General features: G+C 39.5%; 2 protein-coding genes across 2 annotated transcripts; one reads left to right on the top strand and one right to left on the bottom strand.

Annotated features, from left to right (window-relative positions):
- Nucleotides 1-8,518: 8,518 nt before the first annotated feature.
- Nucleotides 8,519-9,346, bottom strand: marveld1 (MARVEL domain containing 1). Its single transcript, XM_059359444.1, has one exon. It carries the CDS (start codon nt 9,022-9,024, stop codon nt 8,527-8,529), a length of 498 nt encoding a protein of 165 aa, XP_059215427.1. The 5' UTR covers nt 9,025-9,346; the 3' UTR covers nt 8,519-8,526.
- A 1,058-nt stretch (nt 9,347-10,404) lies between these two features.
- Nucleotides 10,405-15,115, top strand: avpi1 (arginine vasopressin induced 1). The gene is made up of 3 exons (XM_059323892.1): nt 10,405-11,244; nt 12,938-13,301; nt 13,386-15,115. Exons 2-3 carry the CDS (start codon nt 12,952-12,954, stop codon nt 13,627-13,629), a joined length of 594 nt encoding a protein of 197 aa, XP_059179875.1. The 5' UTR covers nt 10,405-11,244; nt 12,938-12,951; the 3' UTR covers nt 13,630-15,115.
- Nucleotides 15,116-16,605: the final 1,490 nt, after the last annotated feature.

Genomic DNA, 16,605 nt, shown 5'->3' with positions numbered 1-16,605 from the left:
TGAGAAAGTGGGTGGGCTTTCACTTTTCCACAGTATGGCAATACAATTATTTCCAGCAATTAGGAATAGCCTAATAAAACATGTTTTCCTTTTCTTGTTAACGGGTAAAACACATAAATCCCCTAGCAAAATCAATCTTGGTGAGTGAGGAATCTCAATCCCTGTGATGCCCTTGAGTACATCCAGAATATGATCCCAAAAGTGTTTCAAATTTACACAATCCCAAAACATATGGATAAGACTCCCTGTTGTGATCTTACACCTAGGACAAAGTTCAGAAATAGTACCGTACATTTTATGGAGTCTCTGTGGTGTGAGATAAATTATATGAATGAGATTAATCTGTAGAAGCCTATGACAGCTATTATACGAAAACTTTTGAGCTGAGCTACACAGCGCTTCCCAATCACAGTCTTTAAAGGTGAAATCAAGATCTTGTTCCCATATAGCCCTAGACTTCAGAGTTTTATTTGTCAGGAGGAGATCCAGTATTCTGCTGTATATGATGGACACCATGCCCTTAGGGCGTTGAATGCCGTTCAGAATGTTATCAGTCACAGGAGATTCTAGAGGGGTTGGATGCCCACCCTGTCGAGAGCAAATAAAGTGCCTGACCTGCAGATATTTAAAGAAATGTACAGCAGGACGATTGAAGTAATCTTTTAACTGTTCAAAGGATTTGAGTATATTATTATCATAGAGGTCGCCAAATGTTTTAATCCCCATGCTGTGCCACCTCTTAGCGAGACCATCCCTTAGTACAGGTGGGAGTGCTGGCTTATTATGAAAGGGGGTGTTGCTATGCAGTAGATTCACACTACGGGTACGTAGTTGTATAATTGACCATCATTTAGACGTATGTTGATAAATGGATTATCTGTGCCATCCTTCAAAGTATGATAGGATTTAATAAAGGGGATACCAGCCAATGGCACATCCGCTGCATGGAATTGCTCTATTTGCCTCCAAGCTGGAGGGTTGGGCATCTCTGTCTGCCAGAACCAGACAGCTCTTGGCTGAGCAGCCCAGTAAAACAAATTCGAAATAAGGGAGTTTCAAACCACCGTAATAGGAGGTGTTATACAGTGTTTTAATTTTAATTCTGGGTACTTTCCCCCTCCATATGAACCTGGTTATTGCACCTTCTAGTTTCTTGAAAAAAATAGTAGGGATTGATATGGGAAGGGTTTGAAACAGGTAGAGAAATCTCGGCAGCAGGTTCATCCTTATACAATTCACGCGCCCTATCAGAGAGATTGGTAGTTGCATCCATCTGTCCAGGTCCTTCTCCACCTTCCTTAACAGTGTGTCATAGTTGAGTGAGAAAGCCTTATCTAAGTGGGTAGGAATCTCTAAGCCCAGATATGTGACACTCTGAGTATTCCATTGAAAAGAGAAGCTTTCCTGTGGAATTTGTTCAGCTGGCAGGTTAAGGGGTAAGGCCACACTTTTTTGCATATTCACTTTATATCCTGATATTCCACTATATGTATCGTGCAGATCTATTAGGACTGGCAGGGTGGTGGATAGGTTAGTTGAAAATAGTATTATATCGTCTGCATATAAAGAGATAACATGGGTTGCATCGCCAACCGTGACCCCTGAGATTGAGGGGTGGATCCTTATTGCAATGGCTAAGGGTTATACTGCTAGCGCGAAAAGTAGGGGTGACAATGGGAACCCCTGTCGGGAACCTCTTGAGAGAGAAAAGGGAGGCGACACGTCCGAGTTCATCTGTATCATGGCAGTGGGGTTACGGTATAGCAATTGAATTAGCATATTTTGGCCAAGGTTCATTTTATGTAGAACCGCAAAGAGAAAATGTAATTCGACGCGGTCGAAAGCTTTCTCAGCATCGAGTGATTAATACAAACTTACATGGACAGTACAAGGGTACAAGTGACACATTAAAGAAACATTTGAAATCTCTGACCAGAATACATTTAGGGTTTTAACTAAAGAGAAAACATGCATAAATGTTAATTCTCACAACTTCAGTGTGATGTAACTGACAAAGACTTGAGCTTTTCTGTGTGAAAACTATGTGGAAGGTGGTGCTGGGAAACAGTTCTGAGCCATGGGAGCTATTATCAGGAAGTCCATGATCCACGCTCGGAAGGAATGTTTGTTTTACTTCCCAGTGTGTGTCTGCTTACACTGCTCGCAAGATGCAATGTCTCTAATCACTTTTCCTTTTTTTAAGTGTCTTAGAAAAATCTTCTAAAGACTTTTGTCTTTTCATTTCTTACACAGCACTGTAACTCCTATTCTTGTTTTTATTCTGGCTTAACTCTATTTTTTTTCGTATTCCCTTTGCTCTTTAATTGCTGTTTTTAATTGTATGTCCAAGTTATTTTTTTATAGTGTGTTGCTTTTGCACTTTTTCTCAATCTTAGAATTATCTTGCTGCTGAAATGTGTTATATAAATGAACTTGCCTTGCCTTACTGCTAATTCTTTAATGTTGTGTTTGCGAGAGGAAAAAATTACAGGTGTTGCACGAGGTGTTGCTCGCACATGAATCAGTGCCTAAGAATCAGTTAATTTCAGACTACTTCCCTTTCTGTCTAACTTTCTCAGACTCATTCACTCTGTAAAATTCTCTCAACATCTTGGCTGCCGATTGGCGGAGTGAAGGAAGCTGTGGTATTTTCAAGGCTCTATAAATAGCTATCATCATTTCCCACCACTGGCCTCCATTGCCCTCACACAGCACATAAAACACTGTGCCCATTCAGACATATTGTGTGGGCACAGGCTGCTGCAACAGATGTGGAATCAGTAATCCCAGTCACCATGTTAGGAAACTATAAACTGGTGAGTGTCTGAGGCAAACTACTCGGCCTGCACGCCTGGAACACTGTGCCCATTCATGCCTGACACAGACAGGAAATGTCAATCTCAGATTCCTGCTTAGATCTTTACGTAAGGCATTTTTGCATGTCACTTTTTTCTGCTCGTTCACTTGTTCTGTCAGTCTCCATCTGTTTTCCCATCTTTCCCTCCCCTCTGCAGAGAAATGTGCATCTCAGCAGTATCTGATGAAAGTGTGGTTAACAGGGTGCTGATGTGTGCATGGGTCTGTGTTTTCATGTTTCATGTTTGTACACGTAGCCTCACAAACGAGACAAGGAGACGAGGACCGTCAGCTGGAAAAGAAAGAGACAGACACACTCAGATTGGATGAAGCAATTTCACTGGAAATTACCCACCCAGAATTTGGGTGGGTAAGAAAAATGGGTCCTGGAGAAATGCTGAGTAGGTTTAAACCAACCGAATACGTGCACCTGGTTCAGTGAAGTCTGTGTAACTGTAGGCTCCAGTTCTTATAATATAACCATGATCCGCATTGTCATTGCAGCCGGGGATTGACTGTAATGGCACTGTAGTGGCACTTTCTACTTCCTACGTTTAAAGTCCACTCTGGCTGTGTTATTTGGGACAAAATCTACAGTCCGACAGTTATAAAAAAAAAATCTGAAGTTCAGCTGAAGCTAATTGAATACTCCATAAAAAGATGTATTATGTCCCAATACATACATGTCCTACTGAATCTGGTTGTATTTTGCATTACCTACAACTCTCTGCAGCATATGTGAGTAAGAGGGACAAAGTTAAAGATGCAATGTTATATTAAAGCAGTGCATTGCCAGAAAAAGGCAGCTGCCGGTTAAAACTAAAAGTGAGCAGAAAAAGTATCAAACAGAACAGATCTAGACTTGAAAAAGAGCAAACCTGCCCTTTAGAACCAGGAGTCCTTATTTGTTTTTGTTTCTTGAATTTGAACCAGGATGTTGTGTGTACGTTGTGTTATGAAATGACGAATCACTTCCTCTTAAAATGATGATAAATCTTGAGCAAAACCTTTGTGGCTTTTTCCTTGAAGCTTGTAAAAAAAATAGAACTCCTTCCATTTCATTTGGACTTTTATTCTTTTTCTTTGATGCATAAAGAAGTGGTTCAAGGAAAGTTAAGGATGAAAACATCAACTATGAACTGTTAATTCACCAAACAACCATAAATTCCATTTGAAGCCTTTGAATAGGTATTGAACAGCATATATAATGCTTGTTGTATGTAATGTCTGTGCTGTTTGTTCACCTGCCCAGGGAATTGAGATTTAAAAAATAGCTTTTAGCGATATCTCTGTATGCATCAGATTTCAAGTTTTGGAATTTCTGTTCATTATGCATGGTCCCTGTCAAATAAAAGTGTAAATAAATAACACAGTGGTGGATAATTAAAATATTTGTACTTTTTATTTTAACAAGAGGATCTGATTTTAATGTTTTGATGGCAATAATCTGGCCTGAAAAATAGATCTGAATAAGTCATGTGTTTTGCTCCACTGATGCTTTCCTGCAGCTCACATTCTGTTCTAAACACTATTGTGTTTGCAGGAAAATAGTGAAAATGTTTTGCTTTTCGGCAAGTTTTTCTGAATTTAACTGAGAGGCATGGCAGACATTCCTGTTTCTCTATGATAATCTTGCCATTGATTTAATTATCACTATGAAACACAGTCTTGTCAATGATATCAACTGGGTTTTAGATTTTCTGCTGGACTCTATCAGTTTGTCAGTGATCTGTCCATTACAACAGAGTGCATGATGCTGTTCTTTCAGGGAGGAACCATTTGGAGGGGTTATGATGACTACTGGACGGTCGGTTGCTTTCAGACGGGTGGGAGAGAGCATACAGGAAATGTCTTTTTGCTTGAGAAGCCAAAAAAAATATCACACAGTTGGCACTCCAGGGAAGCGCCTGGCTCTATACGTCCTTGTACCAAGTTGTCTGGGTTTTCTTTAGCTGGAAAAAAATACAACAACCTCCCTCTTTTGGTGCCCACACCCTTTTGACAGTAGCAGGAGGTAAATTCCAAATTTGTGGTATTACCTGTGATAAAACATTTTTTGTTGCGATATGGATGTCATGTTTGAGGATTAAACTCAAAATGGGCTTATACAGAAAAATGACAAATCTGAAGAGACGTAACATCCATAAACTGTGGGCTGTGTAATAATAAAGAGGCTGATAATGTGGTGAGCTCAAAAAGACTTGTGGAGAATCCTTTTCTGGCCTTAATTGTCAGCATACGCTAAAATTGTGAGTCATCCAAAACCCAAATGATTCACCATGGTTACTTTCAATATCAAATTGAACCCTGGATCAGTGCTTTGTTTATGCAGCACACAGGGCTGTTGTGTTCTGTCTCCATTTGGTTGTATACAGCAGTGTGTTTCCACAGGCGCCGACACGTGGACAGGACAACACTTCTGTGGAAATCTCAGAGGGGGAGCGGGTGGGTGGGATTGTGTGTGTGGGAGGTGTGGGGGGGCTCCTTTCCTCCTTTAGAAGTGCTAGATTTATATCCTGCAGCTGGTTAGCATTAACCCTTCCACTCCTGTAACTCTGGCCACAGATGTCACCTTGCACACTCAACAAAAACACTGTATTTTTCCTGTCGTCATTTTATTAGGGTTCTTTTTCAAAATCCAATTCAAGCACTTTTCAAGCATTTTCAAGGTGCATTTTCAAGCTTTCCAGCACCTAATGACTGTCATAAATTACAATATATCTACATTATACTCATTATTTAAATGTATCATAATAAATTAGATGTTATTGTGCTTTAAACAACTACATCGGTCGCCATTTGGTTAGGTATAGGCAACAAAACGACTTGCCTCAGGTTAGAGGGAAAAAGTATATGGTTAGCAAAAAGATGCTAAAAAAAGCAAAATAAATGGACATAAATAGTGAGGTAGTTATGTAACTTCACATAACAACGTTTCACGCAGCACACCCTTCGACCCTAACTGAACTTTTATGTTATTTATACTTTGTATCCTCGCCAATAACAAATGATATAAGAGGCATTTTAAGCTCCTGTGCAAACGTTTTTCAGGGAGGATTATCTCAAATTTTCAAGCAGTTTGAAGCACAATCCAAGCACTTTTCAAACCCTGAAAACACATCATTGAAGTTAAAGTGTTTTCAAAGATTTCCAACCCTATACAAACCCTGTAGCACTCAATTGGCAGGACAAACTGAATAAAATAACTGATAACATTTACATTTTCCTGCTTGCAGTTCGATATATCTCCATCTACATATGGTCAATTTTTTAGGGTCATTTTGCCTCTCAAATGAAGGTACTAAATAAGTCAAAGATAGGCATATGCATCAGTAAACAGCTGATATTCTCTGCAAGCAAGCAAAATATATTTATCACCTCGTTTGATCATCATTGAATCATGAAAGTTCTGTATTTTTATTCTAATCTCTGCATTTTTGTTGCCTTGTTTTGATTCTTGATTGTGAACCTGGAGCAGTGACAATGCAACATTTGATCTCTAAGGCTCCATTCCAAGAACAAGTCATTGCATGAAGCTGGAAGTGTACAAGAGGGAAGAGAAATGCCCCAAAAAGGAAAACTGTATGTTTATGTGTGAGTAATCTGCACCCTTTTTTTTTTTACCATATACTCCCTGTTCCAGCAACAACAAGTGTGCAAAGAATGAACACAAATTTGTCAGAGAACTGTTCACACATGGTAATGTTACTTTCCTACTGACTGTATAAAGGCATCCAAACAGAGTTGTCACAGCATGGCTTCTGGCTGCTGTTTAATCAACTTGTCTGCAGCATGTTTTTGAGAACTGCATGCCGACTGGAATAGACGAGACATTGAATCATCTTCCACCGCTTGGCTTCATTTTCATTGGCTGAACGTCAGCCCACCTCCAGAACCCCAACAGACTGTTCCGGTAAGAACAAGCCTCTTCCCAGATTATTACTGACACACACACACACACACACACACACACACATTGTTTCCAAAACTATAACTCTCATGCAACACACACATTCTCTACATGCATAAACGTTGTCAGTGTGTGTGCATGTGTGAGTGACTCCCTCACCGTCTGTTGGAGACACAGATAAGTCTGAGATCTTTCATGTGGTCAAGTGGCAAAGCACATAAATGATCCCTGCTGATTGGCCGAGGCTTTTATCTCCCAACAGGAAGTTCCTGAGGGCTTCCGTCACTAGTCCCTCTAAATCTGTGTCTCATTTGGAAAAAACACACCAAAAGCACAATTTGGAAACCGGGTTCTTTCTCTAAATTTATCCCAGCGTTCTCAAACAAAATTAACAAAGAATTTTACTGTTTTTACTTTCTTTTCTTCAAGCGGTTTGTTTAAATGATTCAACGTTCCAAACACATGATCGTAAACTAAAGAAACATCTCACCGGCTATCACTTCTTGGTCTTTATTCTTTGGCTTTTACATAATGAACACTTAAGGAATATTTTGTTCAGCATACACACATTGTAGCACCGATCACACCCCTGTTGTTGAATAGTTGTTGTCACAACCTGGTTGAGTATACAGCATTCTGACAAAAGGCACTGATTAACCTGTTTGCAACATTTGTGTCAGGCAAGACAAAAACAGAGCTAGTCAAAAGGAGATCCAAGTGATTTTAGTCCGTCACACTATAATAACTGCTCAGTATAGTTTGCTGTCGTACAAAAAAACAAATAAAAACACATAAAAATATATACTTTTTAAAAAAAAAAAGGTAATGCATAGAATCCCTTGTGAAAACAAATCCTATGAGAGGTTTTAGATGGACAGCTACAAATGTTTGTTAAGGCCACTGTATTGTAAACACTGAATATAAAGCTACCCCACAATCAAGCAGGAATATTAGGCCGATAATGATTATGCATGAGGGGAAATTACATTGAATTACTCGAAAACAAACTTAATATTTTGACAAATAGGACACAAACATATGAAGCATAATGCTTTCACTTGAGAAAAAAATATTTTCCAAGCTTTTCTTTTTCTTTTTTACCGGAAAAACTGTCACAACAAAAACAATCTGTAAAATAATTATCAGATTTCTTATTGATTCAGAAAAAACAGGAACATCTTTTCCATGAAAAATTGCACAATTCTTCAAAAAATCAAATATTATTAAGTTAAAGTCAGTTTTGTCCCCATGAAAACTTTCCTCTGAAATCTGAGATAATTTTCTCATTAATTCAGAAAAATATAGGCATTTTTTTCCTTGAAAATATTTCTCAGGTGAAAAAAAATCCATTAATTAGGAAAAAAATGTTTGGCATTAAAAAAACAGAATCAGAATTTGGAGATAATATTTCATTAATTCAGGAAAACAGGGCAATTGTTTTCTTGAGTGAATGCATTAAGCTTCTGTATACAAACACATGTCCCTTGTGCCCTAATAAAGGGGTACAATACTTCGGACCTAGCTATGCTTCTGTACCAGTAGCTGCTGGGGTATTTTCATGTCAGCAACCCTTAAACACACTGACAGTGATTTTAGGATACCTCACCACCCAAGAGGAAAGTTTGGTGTGAGGAGACAATAGAGACAAACCTGTGATTAGCTGTTGAGTTAAATTACAGTGAAGTTAACTATTCCTCATCTTGCTGTGGATACCACCCTAAAGGACCCCTCCCTTTTGCCATCACCCCTCTTCAGTCTCATCAGATGACCGTCTGTTCCCCTCGACACTTCCTGCACGCTCCATAAATAACCGACATGAGGTAAGCCAGGCAGCACAGGCAGGCGAACACGGCGGCTGTCAGGTAGATCTTGTACAGACAGAGGTGCGTGTACTGCTCCAGGTTGCAGTACGAATTGCGTTCCGTCTTGTAGATCATGACGCCGATAGCCGGCATGTAGAGCACGGCAGCGGCCACGTCGTGCGCCAGGTTGGTGCACAACCAGCGCTCCCCTCCCAGCAGCGGGACGAGGTCCTGCTTGTCCAGCAGGGTGAGGAAGAAAAGGGCGAGGGTGAGGAGCCAGAAGAGGACTGCGACGAACAGGACGAAGTGGATGGATCCTTCGTATTTGTTTGCGGCGATGGTGACCCACAGCCCGGCTCCGAACACAATCTGCAGGATCCGGATGATTCCCAAAAAACTCTTGAGGAACTTCTGGATATTCTTCCTCACCTGCGGCTGGGAAGGTTGGGGTGGCATCTCTCTCCTCCTCCGGTCACTCTCAGTCCCTTTTTCGCGAACAGGGCGGGTGCTTTCTGCCAGCTGCAAACAGCTGGGGAAAAGATGGGCAAAAGGCGGAAATAACGGGCTGGAAGACCGGGTTTGTGGTTTGTCAATGAAGCCAAAATTGGACAAGTTTTGGTATAAAAAGGAACTCTCTGTTCTTTCCACAGCCCCGGGGTTTTGAAATGAAAAACCTTCTTGTATGTTTCGTCTTTTCCGTTTCCTCTGTTGAATGTAGCGTCTGTGTTGGGGGGCTGGGAGATGGAGAGGGGGTGGCCTGTAATTCAAAGCCTGCTCCTCCTCTGCTGGACTGCCGGATTCATCCGTGTCCACTCATCTGATCATGCATTGATTTCACCATGGTGAAGTCTCCCCTGGGGTGTGACAGCTTCCCCCTTCTCTTTTGTTAGCCTTTAACAGGAAATATGACGAAATGTTAATGTGCAGGGACAGCAAGACAGAGATTTAAGCCAAAACATAAGCGATAGCATTCTCATGCTAAAATATTTCAACATGAAGGCACAATTTTTTGTTTCTTTAACTCCAATTCTAAGTACATTTATAAATACAGTTAAGATATCATGCTATCTAATGGTATCATATTAAACTAGAAGGCCATGGGGATCTATTCTTACTAAATAATGCTTCAAAAGGTACATTTTGGTGGGGAAAACTGGCTCTTTTGAAATAGGTCCCTTGACCTTTGACCTCAAGATATCCAAATGAAAGAATCTATTATCACAAGCTTTGGCTTAATATGTATAAATAAAAATAAATAATAATAATAAACAATAATAACAATAAATATCAATGGATTACAGTATATTTTTAAATTAATAAGGTGATTTGTTTTAATCGATTGACAGCTTCAGAAAAAGTGATTGCATGATGAATTTAAAAAAGAAACAGGATGACAAAATACTTAAATAGCTTTATGCATTATGTACAACTCTCCATTCTACACATATATGGATAATTGCACAGTATAATTGCACCCATACTTGTAATACACGTATGGTGTGCAGCATCGTTCTTAACTCTATGGATCCATTTTTGAATCCTGTTCATCCTGTCTGTATACACCACTTAAAAAATGTTTAAATGCCATGTTGTTGTAGAAACAAAGAAACAAAGAAAAAACAACATAAATGTGACTCTGCAACTCTGTTTTTTCTTGTAGTGTGACTGTATTTTATTTGTGTTTTGTGTGTTTAACGTAACAATTTTGGTCGTTTTGTGTCTTTTTTTAGTCATTTTGTTTCTTTTTGGGTCATTTTGTGTCTTTTTTTTTGTCATTTTGTGTCTTCTTCTGCGTTTTTTGGTCATTTTGTCTTCTCATTGTGTGTTTTTTTTGTCATTTTGTGTCTTTTTTAGTCCTTTAGTCCAACATAAAATGTGATTTTGAATCTTTTTTTTACTTTCAAAACACTGTCATGCTCAATAAATAATTTTAAATGTTGCAAATGTGAACACATGTTGCAAATATAACATATAATTATAAATCTAATCTAATCTAATCTAATCTAATTATAAATCTCCAAATCTCCTAAATTTGTCTCCAGTTTTACTTGGTATATCATCATCAAACTGAAACTGGCCTCATGGAGTATACAGCCAGAACTTTATGGATAAATTTACAGTAGGGCTCCACGCTGCTTTGTTTTTACGTCTGGATGACATGAAGACGTCATGCTTTGATGCTTTTGGAGACTCCAGACGGTTAAACAAAGGCATCATGTAAACAAAAAAACAACAACGGTGGCATTAAGGAGCCCCTGCGTCATCCTGTTTGCGTGTTTCCGCACGTTACTTGTCTCTCACATAACTGACAATCGCTTCTCGTGCCAGCCAGGCTCATTGACGTCAATAGATTTCAGCATACACACTCTACGTGGCCAGGAGGCGGAACCCGCCACTGTCCCCGCCCCTCCAAACCCGTGATTGGTCCAAACAAAGCTCTTTCTCAGCCTCGAGAGGAGGAGTCGGAAGATCTCTGCACTCTCGTTGGTAGTTTGACGACATTGATTTGTGATTGACTCTCGGCTCAAGGACAGAAATTAGTTGCAGGTGACGCTGGACAAACATACTGTCCTGCTAAACATTTCAGCCATTGTAGAAGCTTTCATTGAAGAGGATCGGCGGTGCCGTTCGGCGGGAGATGCAGTAAGAGAACTGAACACATCAGCTAATCTTCGGGTAAGCAGAAATCCTTTCTTTGTTCTCATGACTCTCACGGGATTCTTGTTTACTGCTTTTTACCCACAGCCTGAAGAAACCCTGCAGGCAGCAGGCTGCAGTAAACTGCTCAGTCAGTGCAATGTATTTTATCTTGTAGAATAAGACCACAGATATTGAAGTTGATTGCATACTTTATTTTTTTGATCAGAGACTCTTCGTTTCTTTAGTTTAGCAAGGGATCTGGATCTGTGCACCAGTGCGTTTGATATGCAAACAGTAAACCTTCAAACACCGGTGGGAGGGAAGTAGCTCTTGGTTAATGTTAACCTACTTCCATTGCAAGAAAAAAACAGGTCTGTGAATAAATAACCGTCTGAGCAGAGCTGCACAATGCTAAAATATGGAGAAAAATCACAGGGTTGTCCTCAAATAACCCGTCTACTGTTTACTGAGTTCAGCACTGGGGTTATCACAGAAAATTTATGATCATAAGATGATGAGTGCATTCATTGTTTTCATTGCCGTACCTGGAAAAAATCTGAAACATATAGGACGAAATACAAAATGTTTAAAAGTGAAAGTATGAGTTTAAAAACCTGCAGAAAGAAACTAAACTGAAATACACTTTTTACCCCCCTTTATTTGGGATCACATTGCAGTATAAATTCACACAATCAGTCTGTAGTTTTTATATATTTCACAGAATGATCCATACTTATTCAATTGACATTAAATAAAACCTAAGTGTTTTGGGGAAATTGATATTTTGTATATATTTTAATATATTTTCCTAAATTTCTTCAAATTTTGTTTTCATGGGGAATATAATCCTTTCCATTACAAACGTTTCATAGCAGTTACACTCAATTCTAAGTTTGTTTTGATATTTGTGGATGTTGAATGTAGAAGCCCAAATAGGAGTTTGTCCCAGTTGAAAGTAACTTTTGTCATCTGAGGAGTTTTAATCTGTATAAACTCCACTGTGTAGGATTTAGGGGGACCTATTGGCAGAAATGGGAACATATTACTTATATTATGTTTTAAGTAGTGTATCATCATCTGAAGCTAAGTGTTGTTGTATTTTCATCAATCAATGAGTCCTTTTTATATCTAAATAGGGAGCAGGTCATCTTCCAAAGAGTCTGCCATGTTTCTAGAGTAGCCCAGAACAGACAAATCAAACATTGGTTCTAGAGAGGGCCAAAAGCAGACACCACCACACACTTCTAGTGGGTAATAAAAGATTATTCAGAAGGATTTGAGGATTTTTTTAGTCTATACATTGTTTATTTTAGGAAAATACAACACCTTTTAACTCACCACTAGATGCCACTAAATCCTACACACTGGTCCTTTGAGAAGTTGAAAGAAAGTCACATTGGTGGAAAGGCCGCTGACCTACATGCAGTCAGGATCTTTTTGTCCCAGCTCATCTGTTACTGTCCCGCTTAAAACCAAGTGTGAGTAAAGAGAGATAAAGTTGCCATCTGTAGTTTAATGGGCTTTACAGTGCAGCTCGTCACTCACTTCCTAAAGAAGGATTAAAGAATCAGAACAGAAGACTCTCAGTTAGCTGGTTTCAGTTGTGACAGATGCCTGTGGTGTCATGACGCAGTCTGTGCTCATGTTCTGTTCTGCTGTTGTTTTTGAAGTGTCTTTCACTTTGCGAGCTCATCCTAATAAGTGAAAACTCTCACCGACTTCTCCACAGAGTAGAGCCAGTGTATGCCACCTTTTCCCGTGTTTCTCCGGATGGATACCGGACACGCCTCCCCGCCGTCCTCCATGGTGGCGGGTCCTTCCTCGCTGTGGCGGCTGACTGAAAGGAGGAGCAGGAAGGCTGGCTCTGCGAATATTTTCAGCAACGTGAATCTGTGGCAGCTACAGAGACTGTTCAGGGCAGCGGGGGATCAGGATGCGGAGCAGAGGGCTCAGCTGATTTGGGGTCAAGGAGATGAGGCCGAACTTGCTCAGGCATTGATAGGACTCAGGGCCCGAAGTCACAGAAGAGGCCTGAGGGCTAACGGGAGAGAGGTGCTGGGCTCACACTGGCTACGAGCCTTCAATCACCTCAGGTAAAAGCCTTATTATGCAGTTTCACAACAATCATCATATTGACATTTATGTGATTGTTTTCAACAAAACTATTTGTCGTCCAGGATCGGAGAGAGCTCACCAAGCAGTCCGGGGAAGGATCCTGGGGAGGAGAGTGACCCTGAGGCCGGAGCACACAGTCCAGAGCCACGCCGACACACCTCTGTAGGAGCAACAGGAAGAGGCACGGGGCTAACTGAGGGCCAAGGCCCTGCAGGGACTTCAGAGAGACCTGTCCGAAGCAGCTCTGGACTGAGGAGAGGAGGAGAGAACAACCCAGAGAGATACCTCCACAGAATACTTCACTGACTTGACCAAAGCTGACTTTTACTCTCTTGAGTCTACCAGCACTTCAGCCTGCTCATCTCTCCTGAATACACTAATGATGTGTTTGCAAACTGGAGCTAGGTTGAAGTAACTTCTGTGAAAAGCAAGTGAAGCTGGATGGCAGGTGGAAAGGATAGTTTTTCATAATGCCATAATGTCCGGTCTTTTTTAACGGCGCTGAGCAGATGGCAGCATACTGACAACTGCACTATTGCAGACACATCTCCACCTGAACAATGAAGGCAGCACAAACCTCTGACTGGCTCCTGGTAGCTTTTTTATATTGTGGTTACCTCTCAAGAACTGCCTTATGTTTTCCTAAATTTATCCTACCTCTGACACTAACCACACATACTGATAATTATGGACGGTGAGGTGACCTTTTAGGGATGCACAATATGGATTTTTAACCAGTTATTACCAGCTTTTCATGGCCAATAACAAAAGTAAATAATCACTTTTACATTTATGTATTTTCAGTTCCTTATCTGAGGGTAAGAAAGGCTGACATGTAGCTCTAAACTAACCAAATATAACTGACATCACTATTGTTATGACAACAAAAACAAAGAGTTTAAGTAAAGAGTTTTCTAGGAAAGCACATCAAGAACTGCTTTGACATAATCTGTCAAATTGGATATGTTAATGCATTTAATATATATTTAATAGAAAAAATAAAGGCTTTTATAGAACTGAAAACAATGGCTACTGAGTCTGCAGGTAAAACACATTGACGAAAGACATATCATAGACTCATGCTAACTCAGACTTATTGTAATAATACATTATAATACAAATTATAAATGTAAATAAATCCCATTATTGGCTGATCATTATTTGGATTGTCTTGTGCATCCCTGGTAGTTTTGTAGTTCGGTGGTGTAAATCAAGAAGTAAACAAGTTAGTTATTAGGATCACTGTAAGGCAAATGGTCCCATCATCTTTTATCAGGCTTACAGCTGGTTTTATAGTGTGATGTGTTGCTTATCATTGACTTGTCAGCAGATGTATCCACGTCCTGTACCACAAAAAGCCATATATGTAGATATATGAAGTTCAATTTGTACCCACTGTGTCACTGGTTATGTGTATGCTACTTTACACAACACTATAAACGGGTATGAGTGCAATGGGAGCAGTAATGGGTGTCATGAGACGTAGAAATACAGGTTAGAGACTCAAACTTAATGATCCAACATGTAAAAGTAATTTCTGCCAGTCCTTGGTTTGTAGATATTGAAAGGAAAGTGTCAGGTGTTCCACCTAAAGACCTAAAGTAATAGCTGCGAGGCCAAACTGAGAAATGTCCTTTGCTGTTCAGGGGAAGAAAAACTTGAAAAAATAAAGTTCTCATATTAACACTGCCTATGAAAATATGATGTCACCAACTTTGATTAAGCTTTTTTTAATAATACTATTTGTTGTATTGTTTTAGAATTGTGGTAATTAAAAGGTGTTTGCATTGTCTGTTGTTTTTGGATGCTCATTTACACTGTTGCTCTCCATCTTCTAGTCAGGACCTGCAGCTTACACCACAGTCTGCTACTGGTAACCACTGAGCAGCTCCACTGGACCAGTTGGGTGTTAAGTGCCTTGCTTAAGGGCACCTCATTAGCAGGTTTCATGCATAGAAAAGCATTATAAAGTTTCTTTCCTGATCCATTCATTTCCAGCTGCTTCTCACACAAATTACACTTTGAGAGAGAGATGACTGCTGAGTAACAGCTGGTAGAGCTGTTATCAGCTGGATTTAAAACAAATGCTGCCCTCCAGTGGTCATGTCTAGTAATGATGCCAAGTCAATTTATAAAATCAAACATTTGCCTGAAAGGACTTTTCAGTCTATGCATAATTGGAATCAGAAATACTTTATTTATCAATGGGAAAAATTGCAACATTACAGTTTCTCCCATTCTAGACTAAAAATATACATGGACAAATAAAAATATGAATAAGACATGTAAAAAAAATGCATTGCATTACAATATACAGTGTAACAATACAACAATACATATGTAAACATAGAAACAAATGTAGAAATATGACTATAACATATATGATCTATGATTATGTGTATTTGTTTATTGCCTTTTGCTTACACTAAATTTGTCACCACACAAGCCAAATGAGACACAAAACTTGGGGGAAAAAACCCATCTCACTTCTATGTCAAAATGAAACTAATCGAAACCAAACATTTTTTTTAAAAAAGGGCATTTTTGCAATAAAACGCACACGCACCATATGAATTACTATTTTAAAGCAGCAGCAGCACACTTGTTTGTTATACAAAACACTTATCTTTTTCATTGTCTCATACAAGTAAAAAATGGTTTTGGTGCAGTACACTTGCATTTCAGTTTTTTTTTTGTCTCTGCAGATTTTTACAACAACACAAAACTCAAAAAGATGTTACTTGAATCATTTTGGTTTCAGTTAATATATCGCAATGAATTCTGTACTGTACTGAAGGCATGGTTGCTTAATGGATCTGTTCGAGCCTGGCCACATCACCTCATCCACATCACAAGGTATGCTGTGCTGCCCCCCTCCCAACCACCATCCTCTGTCCTGGATCTCCACTTTGGATAAAGAAAGGCTCCCTCGAAATACAACAACAAACCTTTAACATGAAGAAACCTCAGGAAGAGTAAGGAGGGAGCCTCCTCCCAGGACAAACAGACATGCTGTAGATGTTGTGTGTACAGAACAGACCAAAATTACAGTAAAGAAAATCAATATGACAAAATCAAAAGAAAGAATGTGAACATATGAAAAAAATAAATAAAATAAAAAATAGATGGATCAGGAGAATTTCAAGCAGCTTCCAGGTGTTCCCATAAACCTAAAGCCATGACCTCCTCTTCACCATGTAACCTGAAAAAGAGAACAGGCTACACAAACCATAAAATTGCAGCTCATCATCATTCCCTCGGATAATGATGCCAGAGTGTAAC

Source organism: Centropristis striata, chromosome 20, assembly GCF_030273125.1.
Source record: "Centropristis striata isolate RG_2023a ecotype Rhode Island chromosome 20, C.striata_1.0, whole genome shotgun sequence".
NCBI classification, from domain to species: Eukaryota; Metazoa; Chordata; class Actinopteri; order Perciformes; family Serranidae; genus Centropristis; species Centropristis striata.
The sequence above is the reverse complement of the archived record's forward strand: the minus strand, read 5'-3'. Positions and strand labels throughout refer to the sequence as shown.